The sequence below is a fragment of the Phallusia mammillata genome, chromosome 4, assembly GCF_965637545.1.
Source record: "Phallusia mammillata chromosome 4, kaPhaMamm4.hap1.1, whole genome shotgun sequence".
NCBI lineage: Eukaryota > Metazoa > Chordata > Ascidiacea > Phlebobranchia > Ascidiidae > Phallusia > Phallusia mammillata.
The window spans coordinates 28,000,315-28,016,311 of NC_137255.1; the positions used below are offsets into that span (position 1 = coordinate 28,000,315).

General features: G+C 36.0%; 1 protein-coding gene across 1 annotated transcript in view; it reads right to left on the reverse strand.

Moving 5' to 3' along the window:
* Positions 1-15,543, reverse strand: part of LOC145223728 (sushi, von Willebrand factor type A, EGF and pentraxin domain-containing protein 1-like) — a 35,520-nt gene extending 19,977 nt beyond the window's left edge. The window contains exons 1-20 of the mRNA XM_080090119.1: positions 15,351-15,543; positions 13,436-13,631; positions 12,543-12,692; positions 12,062-12,256; positions 11,504-11,574; positions 10,573-10,792; positions 10,170-10,273; positions 9,855-9,963; positions 7,999-8,178; positions 7,311-7,452; positions 6,924-7,016; positions 5,961-6,082; positions 5,031-5,172; positions 4,578-4,705; positions 3,829-3,956; positions 3,320-3,437; positions 2,516-2,647; positions 1,915-2,122; positions 1,408-1,544; positions 353-565 (exon numbers count right to left, since the gene is read on the reverse strand). Coding sequence (XP_079946245.1) covers positions 353-565; positions 1,408-1,544; positions 1,915-2,122; positions 2,516-2,647; positions 3,320-3,437; positions 3,829-3,956; positions 4,578-4,705; positions 5,031-5,172; positions 5,961-6,082; positions 6,924-7,016; positions 7,311-7,452; positions 7,999-8,178; positions 9,855-9,963; positions 10,170-10,273; positions 10,573-10,792; positions 11,504-11,574; positions 12,062-12,256; positions 12,543-12,692; positions 13,436-13,631; positions 15,351-15,521 — 2,959 coding nt within the window. The 5' untranslated portion in view covers positions 15,522-15,543. The remainder of the gene's footprint in view (positions 1-352; positions 566-1,407; positions 1,545-1,914; positions 2,123-2,515; positions 2,648-3,319; positions 3,438-3,828; positions 3,957-4,577; positions 4,706-5,030; positions 5,173-5,960; positions 6,083-6,923; positions 7,017-7,310; positions 7,453-7,998; positions 8,179-9,854; positions 9,964-10,169; positions 10,274-10,572; positions 10,793-11,503; positions 11,575-12,061; positions 12,257-12,542; positions 12,693-13,435; positions 13,632-15,350) is intronic.
* Positions 15,544-15,997: the final 454 nt, after the last annotated feature.

Consider the following 15,997-nt stretch of genomic DNA (forward strand, 5'->3'; position numbering starts at 1 on the left):
TTTAATATTTACGAGCCTTTGGTTACTAAAGACTAAAGTTTTTAAGGTAAAGTTAGTTAGTAAAGTTTAGTAACATTTTTATTCATTAAGTTCTAACAATTATTGTAGGTGGTACGAGAACGCTGCATGAACCAAAAAATGGTACGCGAGTAGATAAAGTTTGGGAACCACTGATTTAAACACATACCAAAACATTAAACACTCAAAATGGTTATCAAGTCTACATGTAAATTCAATGTCGAAAAACTATATGCTCCCAAACTAAAATTAACTGATTTTGTTTTCTTCAAACATTTATTTATGTCAACAAATTTTCAGTTGTTTCTTCCACTCAGCAAACAAGAAAACTTACGCAAACACAAAACCAGAGCAGGATCTGGATTCCATTGTCTGATTCCACTAATGTTCACACATTGTGATGTCACAGTAAGGTTTAGCGGGTCAGCATTGAGACCATACCCTTTTGTGCAGTGAAAAACAACCCCTTCACCGTTTACCCTCCAATCTTCACGGACAGTAAAAGTGTTGGGTGGGTATATTGGAGATGTGCATGTTTGGTTGATTTCTGTAATTTTTTAAATAATGGCAAGGTTTTTTTTTCAAAAAAAAACACTTAGTTCAATATCAAAACATGCTTTAATATCAGTGGTTTCCAACCTAAGTCCTGCAAAGCTGACATAAGGCCTAATCTTAAACAAATTTTGTTTAATTTAGCAGCATATCAGGGGGTAATAAAATGTTTGAAAATTTAAGTAAGAAATTTGATGCAAAAGGTCAGGAACTAAAGTAGAGGTGCTTAATATGTTGATTGCAATCTACTATTCAACAGTATTGGTAGATGTTATGATACTAAAACAAATTTGGTTAGAATCATTCATCCTGTAACTTGAACGATGTAAAAGAACAAGATTGCCAATTAAGATTTTTTCTCAATGGTTGGCACCAAAAAATGGGTAAGCAAAGTACACAAACATATTTTGTATATACAAAACATTCTCAAACATGAAACAGGCTATTGCTGCCAGGCATAATGTATAACCAAGTATTGCTCATCCAGCAGTTTTATGGTAAACAATCAACGTTTCGACGTCCTATACAAGACGCCTTCATCAGGATAACGACATATCTTGGTCCTGAAGGCGTCTTGTATAGGACGTTGAAACATCGATTGTTTACAATAAAACTGCTGGATGAGCAATACTTGGTGATTCTCAAATGTGAAAAATTTGTTGGCATTATAGTTTAGTAGAGTGAGATCATTTTGGACCTGGTCATTACATAGATAGTTAACATGCTGAAAAAGTGAGGGCACTGCTGAACTAAAGTAATAGGGGGTTTAGAAAATTTTATGTTAAAAGACAAAAATCATTGCTGACTGCGAAAAATGAAGCACGCTAACCGACATACTTTTCTTGCAGATGAAAGGGTAAGGAGTCAAACAGTTTCGTTCCTCCAAACCAAACTCGTCCGAACCAAGCACTGATAAAACTCCACACCAGGGGGCGTATTGGACCTCACCAAACTTGTTAGTGCCATGTTGACCTCTAGTATATTAAACAGTATGTTACTCTAATACAGGATTTGGCAAAACAATATAAGTGCAGAAAACTTTGCTGAGAACACAGAATTAAAAAAAGGCAATTGGCAAGTGGAGTTAATAGTTAAAAAGGAAAAGCCTATTATTGTTTTAGATTTATCAATTTGGAAATCATGACCATTAGGCATCTTCCATACTGCTTGTTAAATTGGTCAGTGCATGGACATTTGTTTGGGTATGACAGACCATGTCACATACTTTTTACCTTGTTTTCGTAATTTAAAACTATCACAATGAAACCATCATATATTTGATATTATCTTTTAGTTATACACTACTCAAAGCCACTATTTTTTGGACATTCTAGCAACACTGACCTGTAGCACCAGACTGCATCTGTTTTATTTCCTGAGCAAACAAATAAGCCAGCAGGGTTTGGGTGGATCCCAACTGCCCATGAACAGACTGGATCATGATGAACATTCACCCCGATTAGTTCGTTGCCAACGTAACCACAGAAACAACCATCAACAAATCCATCAGCAACAGCTTGTTGAATATCAGCTTTAGTGGCTAATCTTCCACCTGTGATCAAGTCATGACATTGAACGATTTGATGTTAAAGGGTTTCTCATTCATACACATACAGGCTAAAAATGTTTGTGAAAGAGTTTTAAATGGGTTTGGCAACAAACCATGACATACAAGGCATTTTTTTCTGTTTTTTTTCCCCATTTTACTTATGTCTTTAGTTTCTTGAATGTTTATGTAGGGGTAAAAGTAGGTTATGGCCTCGAAAAAATTGATTAAAATCAACTATGTTTCTTAGCATTTTATCCCACAATGTTCACCTATTCATAATTTGTGTTTCGTAATCTAACTCTAGGTTATACTAGCGATTTAGTTTTAGACTGGTTTAAAGTACTTGGTACAGAAAATCAAAGTTCTATAAGCAAGAGAACTTTACAGTAAACAAACCTCTGAAATGACAAGCTTGTTCCATTTCATTCTGACTTGTGAATTCGGATCCAGAAAGATGAGCAACATCACAATCAGTTTTAGATTTGGGCATTGGTTTAACTTTTGTTGATTTGGCCAGGAAAAGATTATCTGTGAAACAGACCAGAGCTTAAAACAGTATTTGTTATTGTGTAAACCAGTGGTTCCCAACCAGGGCCCATGGCCCCCCAGGGGGGCCACGAGCTGTGTTCCGTGGGGGCACGGGCGTAGATTCACAAGAAACACCCACTAAAAGTCATTTACACTTTAACTTTATTCCCAAATTTTAGCGACTATTTCACATACTATTTGTTTATAGTGAGGTTTATCACACTCATTTACTCTATTAGACCTGTTTATGGCCAAAATTAATACCGCATTCCCATGCAAGATTGCTGTCAACATTTTAAGGGGACCACAGGTCCTACATGGTAACTCGAAGGGGGCCACGAGGCCAAAAAGTTACTTTAAGGGGGCTATGGTCCACAAAAGTTTGGGAACCACTGTTGTAAACCAACAATTATATTAAATGTTTTAAAATGCTGGAAGAGCAACAAAAGTAATGTATTATGTCCGGTAGCAACATCTTATTTGTATGATAACAAGCTACTACAACAGCAAATCCTTATTAAGGAATTGCAATAGTCTGTTAGTGTCAGTAAATTTACTTTATTTATGGTTCACTTTTGCTGACATCAACAAAAAACACTTGAGACTAAAAACTTATGAGCCCTTAACCATCCTGGTTCAATGAAATACATATTTATCCGACTTTAGACTTACATCCAGGGTGGTGCTTTTCATCACACAAGTACTGATTGTCCATTAAAGTTCTCCACATAGCTTTGCAATCGTCCTTGTAATGAAGACCAGCCATATGCACACGATCCCATGGTTCAACCTACAAGCCAATTCATATGATGGCAGGTTATGTTAAGTTTATTTCTTTACAAACTGTACTTAGAAGTAAGGACAATGAATTTTTCCAAGACATTGCCCTTCAAAATAAGGACAAATCTTAGAAATAAGGATGATATGGCAACCCTGCATTTAACTCATCGGATGTTTTGTAGTCGGATTTAGGGCATCTAATATGCAACAACACTGTATTCATTCATTTCTCTATATTAAATTTTTTTTTTAAAACAGTTGCATTACAACAACCAAAGTCAGAAGATGCTATAAATGAAATGCTGTGACTGTGAAATATTGAATTACACAAATACAGCTTTTAGTTATTTGAAATTATATTTATAAATATATGCTATAATGTAGATTGAAGTTTACCAAACCTTATCATAAAGCAAGCTAAAGTCCTTGTTTCTCAGTTTTAGATGGAAAGGGTTTCTTGACTGGCAAATCCACTGTTGATTGGGATCAGTTAAGTTGCATGGAAGAACTCGAACACCAGGAAATAAACCTGGAAAAGTAAATTCAAAGTGAAGAAATACCAGTACAACTAGTTTTTACTCTGAAACAGGTTTGTCTAAGCTGCAAATAGTGCACACTGTTTCGACCTATTATGTCTCACCAGTGCCGCTGATGACGAGAGAACAGCTGTATTGTCTAATGTAGCCATCCAACAGCTTATCATTTATAAGCTCGATGCTTTTAAATTGATGTTGTGACACTGAGCCAACTTTGGTTCACAAGCAGTTTCTTGGTCATTGTGAGCCAGTTTTCTATGTGGTGTATGCCCAGTTGTGACATTGCACAAAATATGTGAGGCATGGGTTTTCACCCTGTTACTCCCAACAAACTAGAGTCGTTGGATGGCTGCACTAGTCAATACTGGGGATCACTCGTCTACAGCTGTAATGATGAGACCTTATAAGTCGAAATAGTGTGCACTGTCTGCAGCTTATCATTTATTGGATCGATGCTTTTACAGGTTTGTTTAATCTGTGAGCAAACAAAAACAATCACAATAAAAAACAGTAATTAAGGATGTCTTCAAGTTTTAGTTTTCTTTTTTACTCAGGTATACCTAATAAGAGAAAAGAGAGAGCGAAAAACATTACAGAAAAGGTAGAGTAGATACCAGCAGTAGTGTTGTCGCTGATAGCAAAAGGGGCTGTGAGACATCGGCCAGTGTAAAGGTGAAGAAGATGATAGGAAGACGTCCAAACCCAAGATACTGTTTGTGGCTGATTGTAATCGCAAGACTTGCTGTAAAGACAAAAAAAGTTTTTTAAAAATATCTATGAAAGAGGACATTTACATAAGCTGTGCCTATGAAAAACACAAATATAGAAATATATATACCAATCAATAAAATAGTTTAATACATAAGCTTTGTTTGATACATTTTTCTCATTGAAATTTTGATCAGCAAATTCTAATCAACTTTCACCCAGAAAATAAAGCAAAAAAGAAAAAAACATAAAATAAGAAAATTAGGAAAAGTTGTGACTATTTGAATGTTTATTCTATAGTCTGCAAAAAGATGAATCAGGTAGTGCGATACAAAACTCCAGAACATGCACAAATTCACCTTCTTGCATAGAAATGTGGATTAAACATTCCTAACGGATCACCATATGTGTGGTCCTGCTGGTCACCATAAATGCATCGTTCCTCATATATAAGCCGGTCTTTTGAGGAAGGAGACCCAATGTTTTCAACCATGAAGGAATCTTCATAAAACACAATGAATCTAATGATTCAGTGGAAAATGCTGGTACTTATAAACTGTTCCAATAAAAAACTAGGACTGGTCCATAAAATACAGAAACATAGTTGAAGTGGTTAAGATCTTTGGACAGTTTAATTAAAATAAGCTTAATGTTCTACAGGTGTTCTGTACTTCAGTTACAAGACTTTTGCCTAATTTCAACAAACAAATGGATGCTTTCAACATAAACAATGAATTTCCTTCAACTTTTGCATCTTAAACATGAACAAAAAATATAGGGATGGGCCAAAAAAGCAAATATTCTGTTTGGTCAAGCACCGGGCATCTCATGTTAATGCTTGTTGCTCGGCCGAGCACGGTGGTTGCATTGTGATGTCACAAACATTTCTTATTCCATGCTAGTGTTGTCCATACATCACAAGCGGTGTATTAAGTACGTGAAGTACGTGTTTTTTCACCAAATAGTGCATTAAATAAACACAATCAATTCTGTTCTTGGATACCCCTTTCCCCATGAACATACAATTTTAAAGCTCTGGTCAGTTAGTGCAACGGGTCGCCCAAGCACCGAGCATCTCAAACAGTGATGCTTGGTACCGAGTACTCGGGTTTTGGTTTGGCTCAGCCCACCCCTATAAAAAGTTAATACAACTGCTAAACAGGCATTTGATAGTGATTCATCGTTAGACCTCAAAATAAAATAAATAAATACAATGCATAAATACGATATGATTAAAAACCAAAAGCCTATTTTAAAGTCACTGGTGTTCATTGCACTAGGTTTTCTACCTTTGATAAACGGTCTGTAGGGGGTGAATAGCGTTTCTTTGTCTCCATCAATCCACTTCCAATCTCTTTCTGTTGGATCATGTCGTGATGGAGAGGGTTTATCAAACAGAGAAACCCAATACCTAAAACAAAGGAAAATGTAAAGACATTCGAATAAACAGAAATGAGTTTCGACAGTGAGATTAAACTGAGATGTATTGTAGTGTTTGTTTTTGTATGTCTTTCATTTTTTCCATGGAGAAACTCCTGAGTATGTTATTCCCTTAAGTCTGATTCCAAGCTGCCTGTTTCATTGCAAGTCCATTAGGTCATTTTTTTTGTTGCTAATCATTTATTTTTTGGACTTTTGGTGAATTCAAGTTAGTTGACCGATCTGATCCTAGGTTGGAGTATATACTTAGTTTCTAAGAAAAGATTAGAAGCCTCAAGCTAGCACACAAGGTGGTTGCCCAAACCACTCGGTCGTGTCGAAAGTCTAAACATTTAATTGTTATTTATTTGTTATAAAACCACTACCAACGTTTAGCAAATCACCAGAAAAAAGTTAATGACTCCAAGCAAACTTAATCCAAAAGTTCCTAAGTGTTTTCAATCTTACCAGTAGGGATGGGCCGAGCCGAGCCAGAACCCGAGTACTCGGTACCGAGCATCGCTGTTTTTGATGCTCGGCCGAGCAGTTGCACAAACTGACCCAAGCATTGAACAAAATGAATGATTTTTCAATTGCACTAGATGGTGGAAAAACATGTACTTTATGGGCATGTATGGCTTAATAAAACACCGCCGGTGACGTAGGAGGCCTTGTAGAGCTAAAACGTAGAAAGGGGATTTTTGTGACGTCATAATGCACCGAGCGTGCTCGGCCGAGCACCAAGCATTAGAGTGAGATGTTCGGTACTCGATGAAACAAAACATTTGCAGTTTTGGCACATCCCTACTTACCAGTAATGTGTTCAATCTTACCTGCCAATGGAGGTATGTGTAAAGTTTGTTCGAGCAAATATCATGTTTTTTAGGAATAAAGCAGAGACTGCATCATCAGCTAAACTCAATTGCCTTAAAAAGAAGACAAATTTTTACAGCTTATAATAAAATCTGTCCCCAATTAAATGAAAATATAAAATGTGGTATTTTTCACAAAAAACAGTGCAAATCAAATGTATCAAAGCTGGAAACGAAATTTGCAAGCACAGATTGTTAAACAGATGTAGCAAATCATGTCATCTACAAAACATAGTTTGAATTATACAAACACAAGGTATATATTATTTCCAGTTTAATATAGCAACTCATATTTTCCTCATTCAAATAAAAAATAATTTAAAACATATGAACACAAACCACAAATACCCATTCGTCTTTTCACAGCTTTCCTGAGCCTCCTTGATTGGTTTCGCATAAAAATCCTGCTCACGATTTAATGGGTCATTCCGAAAATGATAACATTCATCGCGATGGACGAAACCATATGAGGCAGGGTATTCAATTGTCACTGCAAGAGTCAAGAACATCATATGACATTAGAAATAATGCCTTATATGAATAGCAGTGTACTATATACACAACAAGCTTGAAATGGGGTCTTGTTTGATCATCATGATATGGATTGTTCAAAAGCAAGTTTTTCAATAAAATTGCTTGACTGAATTAAGTTACCAAAAAACATTGTGTGATTGTTTCACAACAAGCTTGAAATGAACAAAGTTGTTCACCAGTTTTGTAAATGTAAGTTTGAAAATAGCATGTACCGTTTTCACTGACTCCGAATAGTTGCATAAAAATGTAATTAGGTATGTGACTAAGTAAACAGCGTGCTACAGAACATCACTAAAAGCATTCTTTCTTGACCAAATGGGAGAAAAACAACAGCGTTCTACAGAAAACATAGATGAAAAAAGAATGTGTTACCATCAAGAATGTAAGGGATCCATGATTACATGATATTCTGAACAAGCTTTACCCAAGACAATCATCAAAGTCGTGGTGTAACTGGATAGTTTCACAATAACTCTTCGATTTTTTTACGTAAACCATTTACCTTTGACACACATAAATCCGTTTTTAACACTGCAGTTTTGTGCAACCCACTTCATGTCGTCAGAAACATCAATAGACACACAGTTGTTTCCCTTGACTGTTCCCCTTGAAGTGGGTGACCAGTTGGTGTAATGACCGACAGCTGTGTCCAAAGGTTCTCCACTGGACCATTCATACAAACCTGGTGAAACAAATCAGTAACTGACAAACAGGATTTAGGAACCACTGGTGTTTCAATGAGAAAAAAGTGCTTATGTGACATTGCTCCAAGCCTGTAGAACCCAATGATTTGACTTTAGGATGGCAACTACTGAAGTAAAAAAAAATGATAAAAAATGTTTTAAAGAAGCAATAACATGGTTGGGACTCATTTAGAGCATTATACATTCAGGTGTGGCCTGTCCACAGATGATAAAAAAGAACACACTAGAAAGTAAAAAGTGAGATTATTACACCACCTCGTTATAATAATTTTAATTAGCCTGGCTTAAGCCCCTTCTGCTGGGTAGAGCTACTAACACCATAACTCACTTGACACCCAAAGTCGATTAGGGGGCGTAAAGAGCTGAATTTTTTATTTAGCGGCTATAAATGGGTTGGGTTGGGAAATAAGTTTTTAATTTTTTTACATTAGTAACTCATTTTTTGGGTTAGTTTTAATGAATTTTAAGTGCTAATACCTTACCCCGACCCTAATAGCACTAACCGTAAGCATTTTTGGAGATATAACCAAATCGACTTTGGGTGTCAAGTGAGTTATGGTGTTAGTAGCTCTACCCTTCTGCTGCAGTAAATTTAGCTGGCAAAATACCTCTTAGCTGCAGTGAAACCACAATATATTAGAGGTGACACACCATGGCTAGCCAAAATATTGCTTTTAGTTGCAAACAGAACAACACAACAGTACAAGCCCGAAACCCAAGAAATGCACCCTAACAAGATATCAGAGCTGAATCAAGCATATGCTGTTCAATCTTAAGTTTGAAGGTGGCCAAAACCTGATTAAATAAACCCTGTCTGACTTACCACCTGCTTTTAATTTTTTTTTTATTGTATCGGTATTGACAATACTGAAACTCAAGTAAAATCGTTGATATATGTTGTTATATGCTATATGCATATGCTGTTTAATCTTAAGTTTAAAGGTGGCCAAAACCTGATTAAATAAACCCTGTCTGACTTACCATCTGCTTTTAATTATTTTTTTATTGTATCGGTATTGACAATACTGAAACTCAAGTAAAATCGTTGATGTTGATGATTTTTGACACTCTAAATCAGGGGCGGGCAACATACGGCCCGCGACGTGATTTTGAGCGGCCCGCAGACAGTTTCTGGTCTTACATGATAATGTGGCCCGCGGCCACAGTCTGCCGCAATCCCCCACTACTTGCTTACTATGTCAAATTATAGTTGTAACGGACAGTAACGCTCCCCAATAGCAAAAAACTTTCCCGCCGTTGTTACCATTGCACCATACATCCATTGTTACGACATAACTGCCAACCTTGTGCATGTGTGGCCTGCTTTCACGGTTTCCTTTGTTTCCACACGTGTAGCCTAGTTAGTGTTTGAGCAGTATCTAAGTCTGTTGTGTATGCATTAAATTTGCTGTGGTGAATAATTTTATCATATCAGTTAGATTGTTGGGTTAGGTATTGTAATTGTGACGTTCTTGATTGTGTTTGGTTTAGGTGGTCCAAAATGCGTTTTAAATCACTGGATAAATGCGCGATTAATGTATCAATTCAGGAATCCGGCCCGCCAAGTACTTCATTTTCCCATATCAGGCCCGCCAACTGGAGAAGTTGCCCGTCCCTGCTCTAAATGAACAATCTTTCATCCAATGATCAGTACCTTTCACTTTTCTGTCACCCAAACCAATCCACCAATGTGAAATGCCTGCAACTCTGTCAGATTCCTGGATTTTCTTCACCAGCTGTTCAGCAAGGGTCTGGTTTTTTAACTGTCAAATAAGAATTATTGTGAAAGATCACAAAACTGTTTAATCATTGCAACAACACAAAGTAGAAACAACATTTTGTTGATCTTTCCCAATACTAATAGCAAGATAACACAACAGCTGACAATAAAGAATTGAAACAAGCCAAAACTACTAATTGTCTCAAGAAAACTCGATGTATGTAGAAGTAAGTGTCATCAGATACTTACAGTGGGTAGAACAGCATCCATTGATTTGCAAATTGATTCAGCAACGTGATATGGAACTTTGTTCAACATGTAAATTACATTTGATTCGCCTACTTTTTGAAACTCTACAACAAGGTTGAATGAATTAAGCTTAACATACATGTCAAACTAATCTTGAAAACAGTTATATCACTTCTGTGATTAAGGTACTTTTTACAGCTTGTATAGATTTGGTTAGGTCAGGAAATAAATGCACAAAAAGTGATCAACTTTATTTTGTCAGTTGGGTTATACAACAAGAAAGATTAAAATTGATTGATTAAAAACGGGCTACAAAATAGTGTGATGATAAAGGATTAGAAAGCTCTTAACCAGGGCTAAACAACTTTTTTTGAATGACAAACAACCATTTTTGCAGAGTTACCCAGTAGTTCTAGTGGATCTAGTGAGGTGTGAATGTCCCAGCTTGGCTCAGGGTCTTCCATGGAAGATAAAATTGTTTTCAAGCAGAGTTCGAAAAACAATGCATCAGATACACCGAGTTTGTCTTTTGTTTCTCTGTAATAGCTGCGAAGTTTCCCTGCAGTTTGCTTGGAGAAGTGATCTAAGATGTTGTCTGGTAAGACATCAGGGTCACAACCAACCTGTTTGAAAAATTGCCACAAATACAACATTGCATAGTCAATCTGCTTGGTGCAGTGGTTCTCAAACTTTTTAAGCATGCGATGTATTAAAGAACTAAAATTTTCTTCCGCAGCACACTTTGCAGGTAAACATAACAAAAGTTTTAAAAATGGTACTTTTCAACTCCATTGTGGCGGGTAAGGATGCTTTTGATTACCAGTAATAAAAACATGAGCTTTGAAATGTTGTCATGCAGACCAGTATTTCGTCATAAAGTCCTAAAACACCAGTAAACTTTAAAATAGGAAAATTTCACAGGACACTTGGAAATCTCTCACAACGCACTAGTGTGCCGCGACACAGTATTAGGATCACTGGCTTAGTGTGTAAATTTGTTCAATTGCTTGGCAAATTGGTCATGCATTTAACCAGATTTATCTGATCTATCTTATACAGGAGAAATCAGCAACCTTTCCCAAGTCAACATAACTTTATTCAGTATCAACGAAGTTTTTGTTTTATAATGTCAATGCAACCAAAGATCAAATATTTTTTCTCTCTTTGCAAAGAGCAAAAAAACAAAAACTCATTGCTGCAACATGTTTTGATTCAAATGGTTGAACCAAACTACTGTGTCTTTGAACAAATGAACGATGATAAAAGTTGAAACAAAACTTGTTAAAGATACATAGAAACATTTAAGAAACTAATAAAAATAAAACTACTCTTACTTCTTTAGAAATTTCCCTAATGCAGCCATAGCTCAAGGGTGGATGATAACTTCCACATTGTGGAGGCAATTCTGTAAAACAAAGTATATTATGAAATGTAACAGAATCATGAAAAAACAAGTTTTATTTTAACAGACAATCAATTTTGTCAGTTGTAAATATAAATATTTTAGTAAAACATTTTATTGAGAAAAATATTGTCTGGTGCAAACTCAAAGGTATATGTTTTTTTTGTTTTAACTGTTTTTAAACCAATGACTTAGTCAGTCGGTACTTTGAGTTTGCACTAGATATTGTTTTTCTTAATCACACAGTTCCAAAGCAAATCATGGGCTCTGGGCCTGAACAAAGGCAGGCAATAATAAGCTAGTCTGTGTAGCTCAGTTGGTAGAGTACCAGCCTAAGATGGTCGATTGGAGGCCCACAGCAGAGCAGATTTTGCAAGCCTATGTCTTGCGATACAAAAATGACAAATGATAAGGCAGTATTTCTTTAACTCAGGGCTGATTCCAGTAATACCTGAACATTCATCATGTTGAAACAATTTATGACACTCACCAACTTCACACGCAAATCCAAACTTAAGGTTACAGAAATAATCATTCCAGTACTCAGTCTTCAAAGCTGTGTGGTTGCGCTTCCACTTTAACATGTCAAGTCTCATCGCACCACAATCTTCCATACACCAGGCGTCATTTGGTTCAGTGGAGTTTTTGACTCTCTTTGTCCATCGTTCAAAGTTAGAAAAAGGGCCTGGAAATATAAAAGAAATATATTTTCCAGGAGATAGAAACAGGTTACTATTTATACAGTCCACAAAGAAAAGATGCAATCATTTTAGGGCATCTAGCACATTTAGGTTTCTTCTATGATTTTATTGTCTTTTGGGCATTTTTAACAAACTTTTTGAAATCATATTAAAACATCGTTTTTTTTTCTTACAGAATAAAAAGTTTTGCATAATGCATGTCAACTATACACACAGCAATTTACAGTATCAAAGTAGAAATAAGTAATCAAAACATTTATAAAGTCTTACCCAATTCACAAATCACATGCATTTTGTCTGAACAATCCCAGTCAAACCACAGACCATCTTCTCCAATTGCAACACAATACTTTTGTATACTTTTACCACCAACATGTCGAACACCATCAGGAAAAGGTGGATACCTCCAAAGCTGCAACACTTCACAAACATTAAACAGTTATTAAAGGAAGGCTGCTGCACTATTGTCAAAAACAAATCTAGAAGTGTTTAGACTTTCTTGCTTTCTAGCAGAGATACCAAGCATCTCTTACATTAAACTGGGGTTTAGCAACCTTTGGCACATGTTCCCACTAAGGTTAAATTTCATATCATAACAAATGATTTGTGAGATCATAATAAAGTGCTGTTTGATAAATAGATTACATTGTTAGTTTTTTTTAAGTTTAATATGATGTAATAGTTTAAAACACAATCGACATACAAATCTGTCTGCTTTCAGATTGATATTCAAACACTGTAAAAAGTAGATGACACATTACACTACTGGATTTTACATAAATGCGATTAGAGGGCCAAGTGGTAAGTGCAACCTTCTTGTGTCACAAGATAGTGGGTTCTAATTCTATCATGGCCGCATGTGTTTCCTTGGGCAAGAAACTTGAGTGGTATTGCTGCAAACCAGAAACCTGATGGTTTAAACTAAATTAGCATTACCAACTGCCCAAGTAGAAAAAATAAAACAACAGACTTGTAATAAAACAGACAGCTTGACAGAGAACTTATTGTGAGCAGAACGCATTGAGGCATTACCCGCTCACCGTGGATAAAAATGAAACAAACAAGCTTTAATAACTGGCATTGGCAGATTTAATAAAATGAAATAGAGATAATTGTTAACCCAATTCTTCATTTCAATTAACTTTTGTGTCTTATGAACATACTTTTAGCAGTATCTGGTGGAGGAGGTGGAAGGCCTCTCTTCTTGTACCAATCCGGATGCATGTTGGCCTTCACTCCATCATCCCAACGCATTTCGTCCAAGGGATAACCAACTTGCCTTGTCATCCCAATCCAAGCACTTGAATGAGATAATGGTTCAGACACTGGAAATAATGCTTGCCATGATGGTGAGTGTTTCTAAATACAAGCATTTTTATTGTTTTTTAACATGTAAAAAGACAACACTCAATATTACCAGATAAAAAAAAGGCATCCGATTTATAACTAATACAAAACTAGAAGGGTGGCTTAGCACATATTGCCATTGCACGTACACTGTGACCTATTTCTTAACATATATTTACATATCAACAAAATTTTCAGCTCTTCCGGCAGTTTTTTATATAAAAAACTGCCGGAAGAGCTGAAAATTTTGTTGATACGTTATGCCTGGCAGCAACAGTGTATTCATATATTTACATCCGACACTTATTTTATATTGGGTCCCATGTCATCCACTGTCTTTTATAACCTTAGTCGTTTCCGCAAGCAGAAACTCATGGGTCCCCACACATGCAAAGTTGTAAATAATGCATTTCAAGAGATAACAATGAGAAAGTTTGGATTGTATCGTCACATACAGTGATTGGTGCTGTGCATAAATAAATATGCTATATGGAGAAAATAGGCTAAAACACAACAATCAGCTCCTATTAATGGTGAATTGTACATGACTGTAGGAGTCTAGTGGAGTAAATGATGGGTACTACAGAGTTTAACAGAACAACCAGCACCTACAAATGGTACACTCTACAAACTGTCCAAATTTCATTCAATTCAGACATTGTTTAAAAAATTTAACAATTTTAGGGGGCTAGTGGGGTAAATGTTGGGGCAACAGGGTTGAACACAACATTCTACACCTATAAATGGCACACTCTACAAGCTATGTAAATTTCATTTAATTCTGACATTGTTTACAAAATGGACCCATCTTGGGGGGGCTAGTGGGGTAAATGTTGGGGCAACAGGGTTGAACATAACAAACAACAACTATGAATAGCACACTCTATAAGCTGTCCAAATTTCATCAAATTCGGACAATGTTTAAAAAATTTACCCTTTTTAGGGGACTAGAGGGGTAAATATTGGGGTTACAGGGTTAAATAAAACAATTGATACCTATAAATGACAAATTCTGCAAGTATTTCAAATTTCACTAAATTCTGACACCGTTTAAAAAACTCACCCATTTTAAGGGGTCAGTGGGGTAACTGATGGGGTTTAACACCCAAAAGTATAAAATATGAAACCACAATGACCTAATTAACAGTCAAGTAAAATTTTATCCAAATCGAACAATGTTTAAAATTCTAACCACTAGAGGTGTTATTAACAACATTCGTCAATGCTTCTGACGTCATAAGGCTGTTAATACCCCTCTGACTGGCATGTGCAAAAACGTCCATCAAGCAATGCACAAACACAAGTAAGATATGTACTGGTGCCTTTATTATACTATTACACTACAGAAATCTTTCGTTTGCTCCCGCAGCAACATACAAAAACGTTTTACACTTTGGGGTCTAGCGGGGTAAATAATGGGGTTATCAAGTCAAACAAAGCAAATGGCACATCTGCATAAATATATCTACCATCTGTAAAAGTTTCATCCAAATTCACCAAAGATTTCATGCCAAAAGTGCATGGACAAACTTCACCTGAGAAAAAAGAAAAAAAAAACTGAGTGAAATCAAGATGCGTCCCCTTCAGGGAAGGGGACCCATAATAATAAAAATAAATTAAACACTTAAATATTACGTTACGATTGTATAAATGTTCTGCAATGCATGTCAACAATTTGATGTTAACTGTTCAAACAGTCACATTAAATTAAAAAAAACCTTTCATAATTACAGCTAGAAACTGAGCAATTCTATTTTGTTCATCTGCATCTCTTATTATAGGAAGATGACCTCCCATGTGAGCACAGAAAGATACAGCATCAGCTCGGTTCAACAACTGATCGGCTTCTTTATAGTAAAAATGCCACCGACGATCACTGGAAGTTGTGTTGTAATCGTACATTGGAATCTGATGATTATCAGTAAGATCTAAGGACAAATATCAAGTTGGGTGGAGTTCAAAAACATTATATTTGCACAACATGGTCGTATCCATTTAGGTGCAGCAAATATGTTACACAAAATCCTGCTAAATACACTGGAAACCACTGTAAGATAAGCCAAAGGGATACATGTGGCCATACACTAGTTATTTTAACGTGTCTGCATATACGCACTGTCTCCTTGGGTATACTAAAGACCATTGAAAGAAATATTACAGATGCGCAATGTGTTCACACCAGGTCATGTGAAGCACACATTTTTATCATGTGTATGGATATACACATGAGTACCCTAAAGTGCACTGTGAGCATCATTAGATGTTCATGCTGCATTATACTGTGTACAGTTTTATACACAGTTTAGATTTCACTTAAATTTTCCAGAAATATCATATTCCACATTATACTAAATACATATTTAAAAAAAATATAGCCA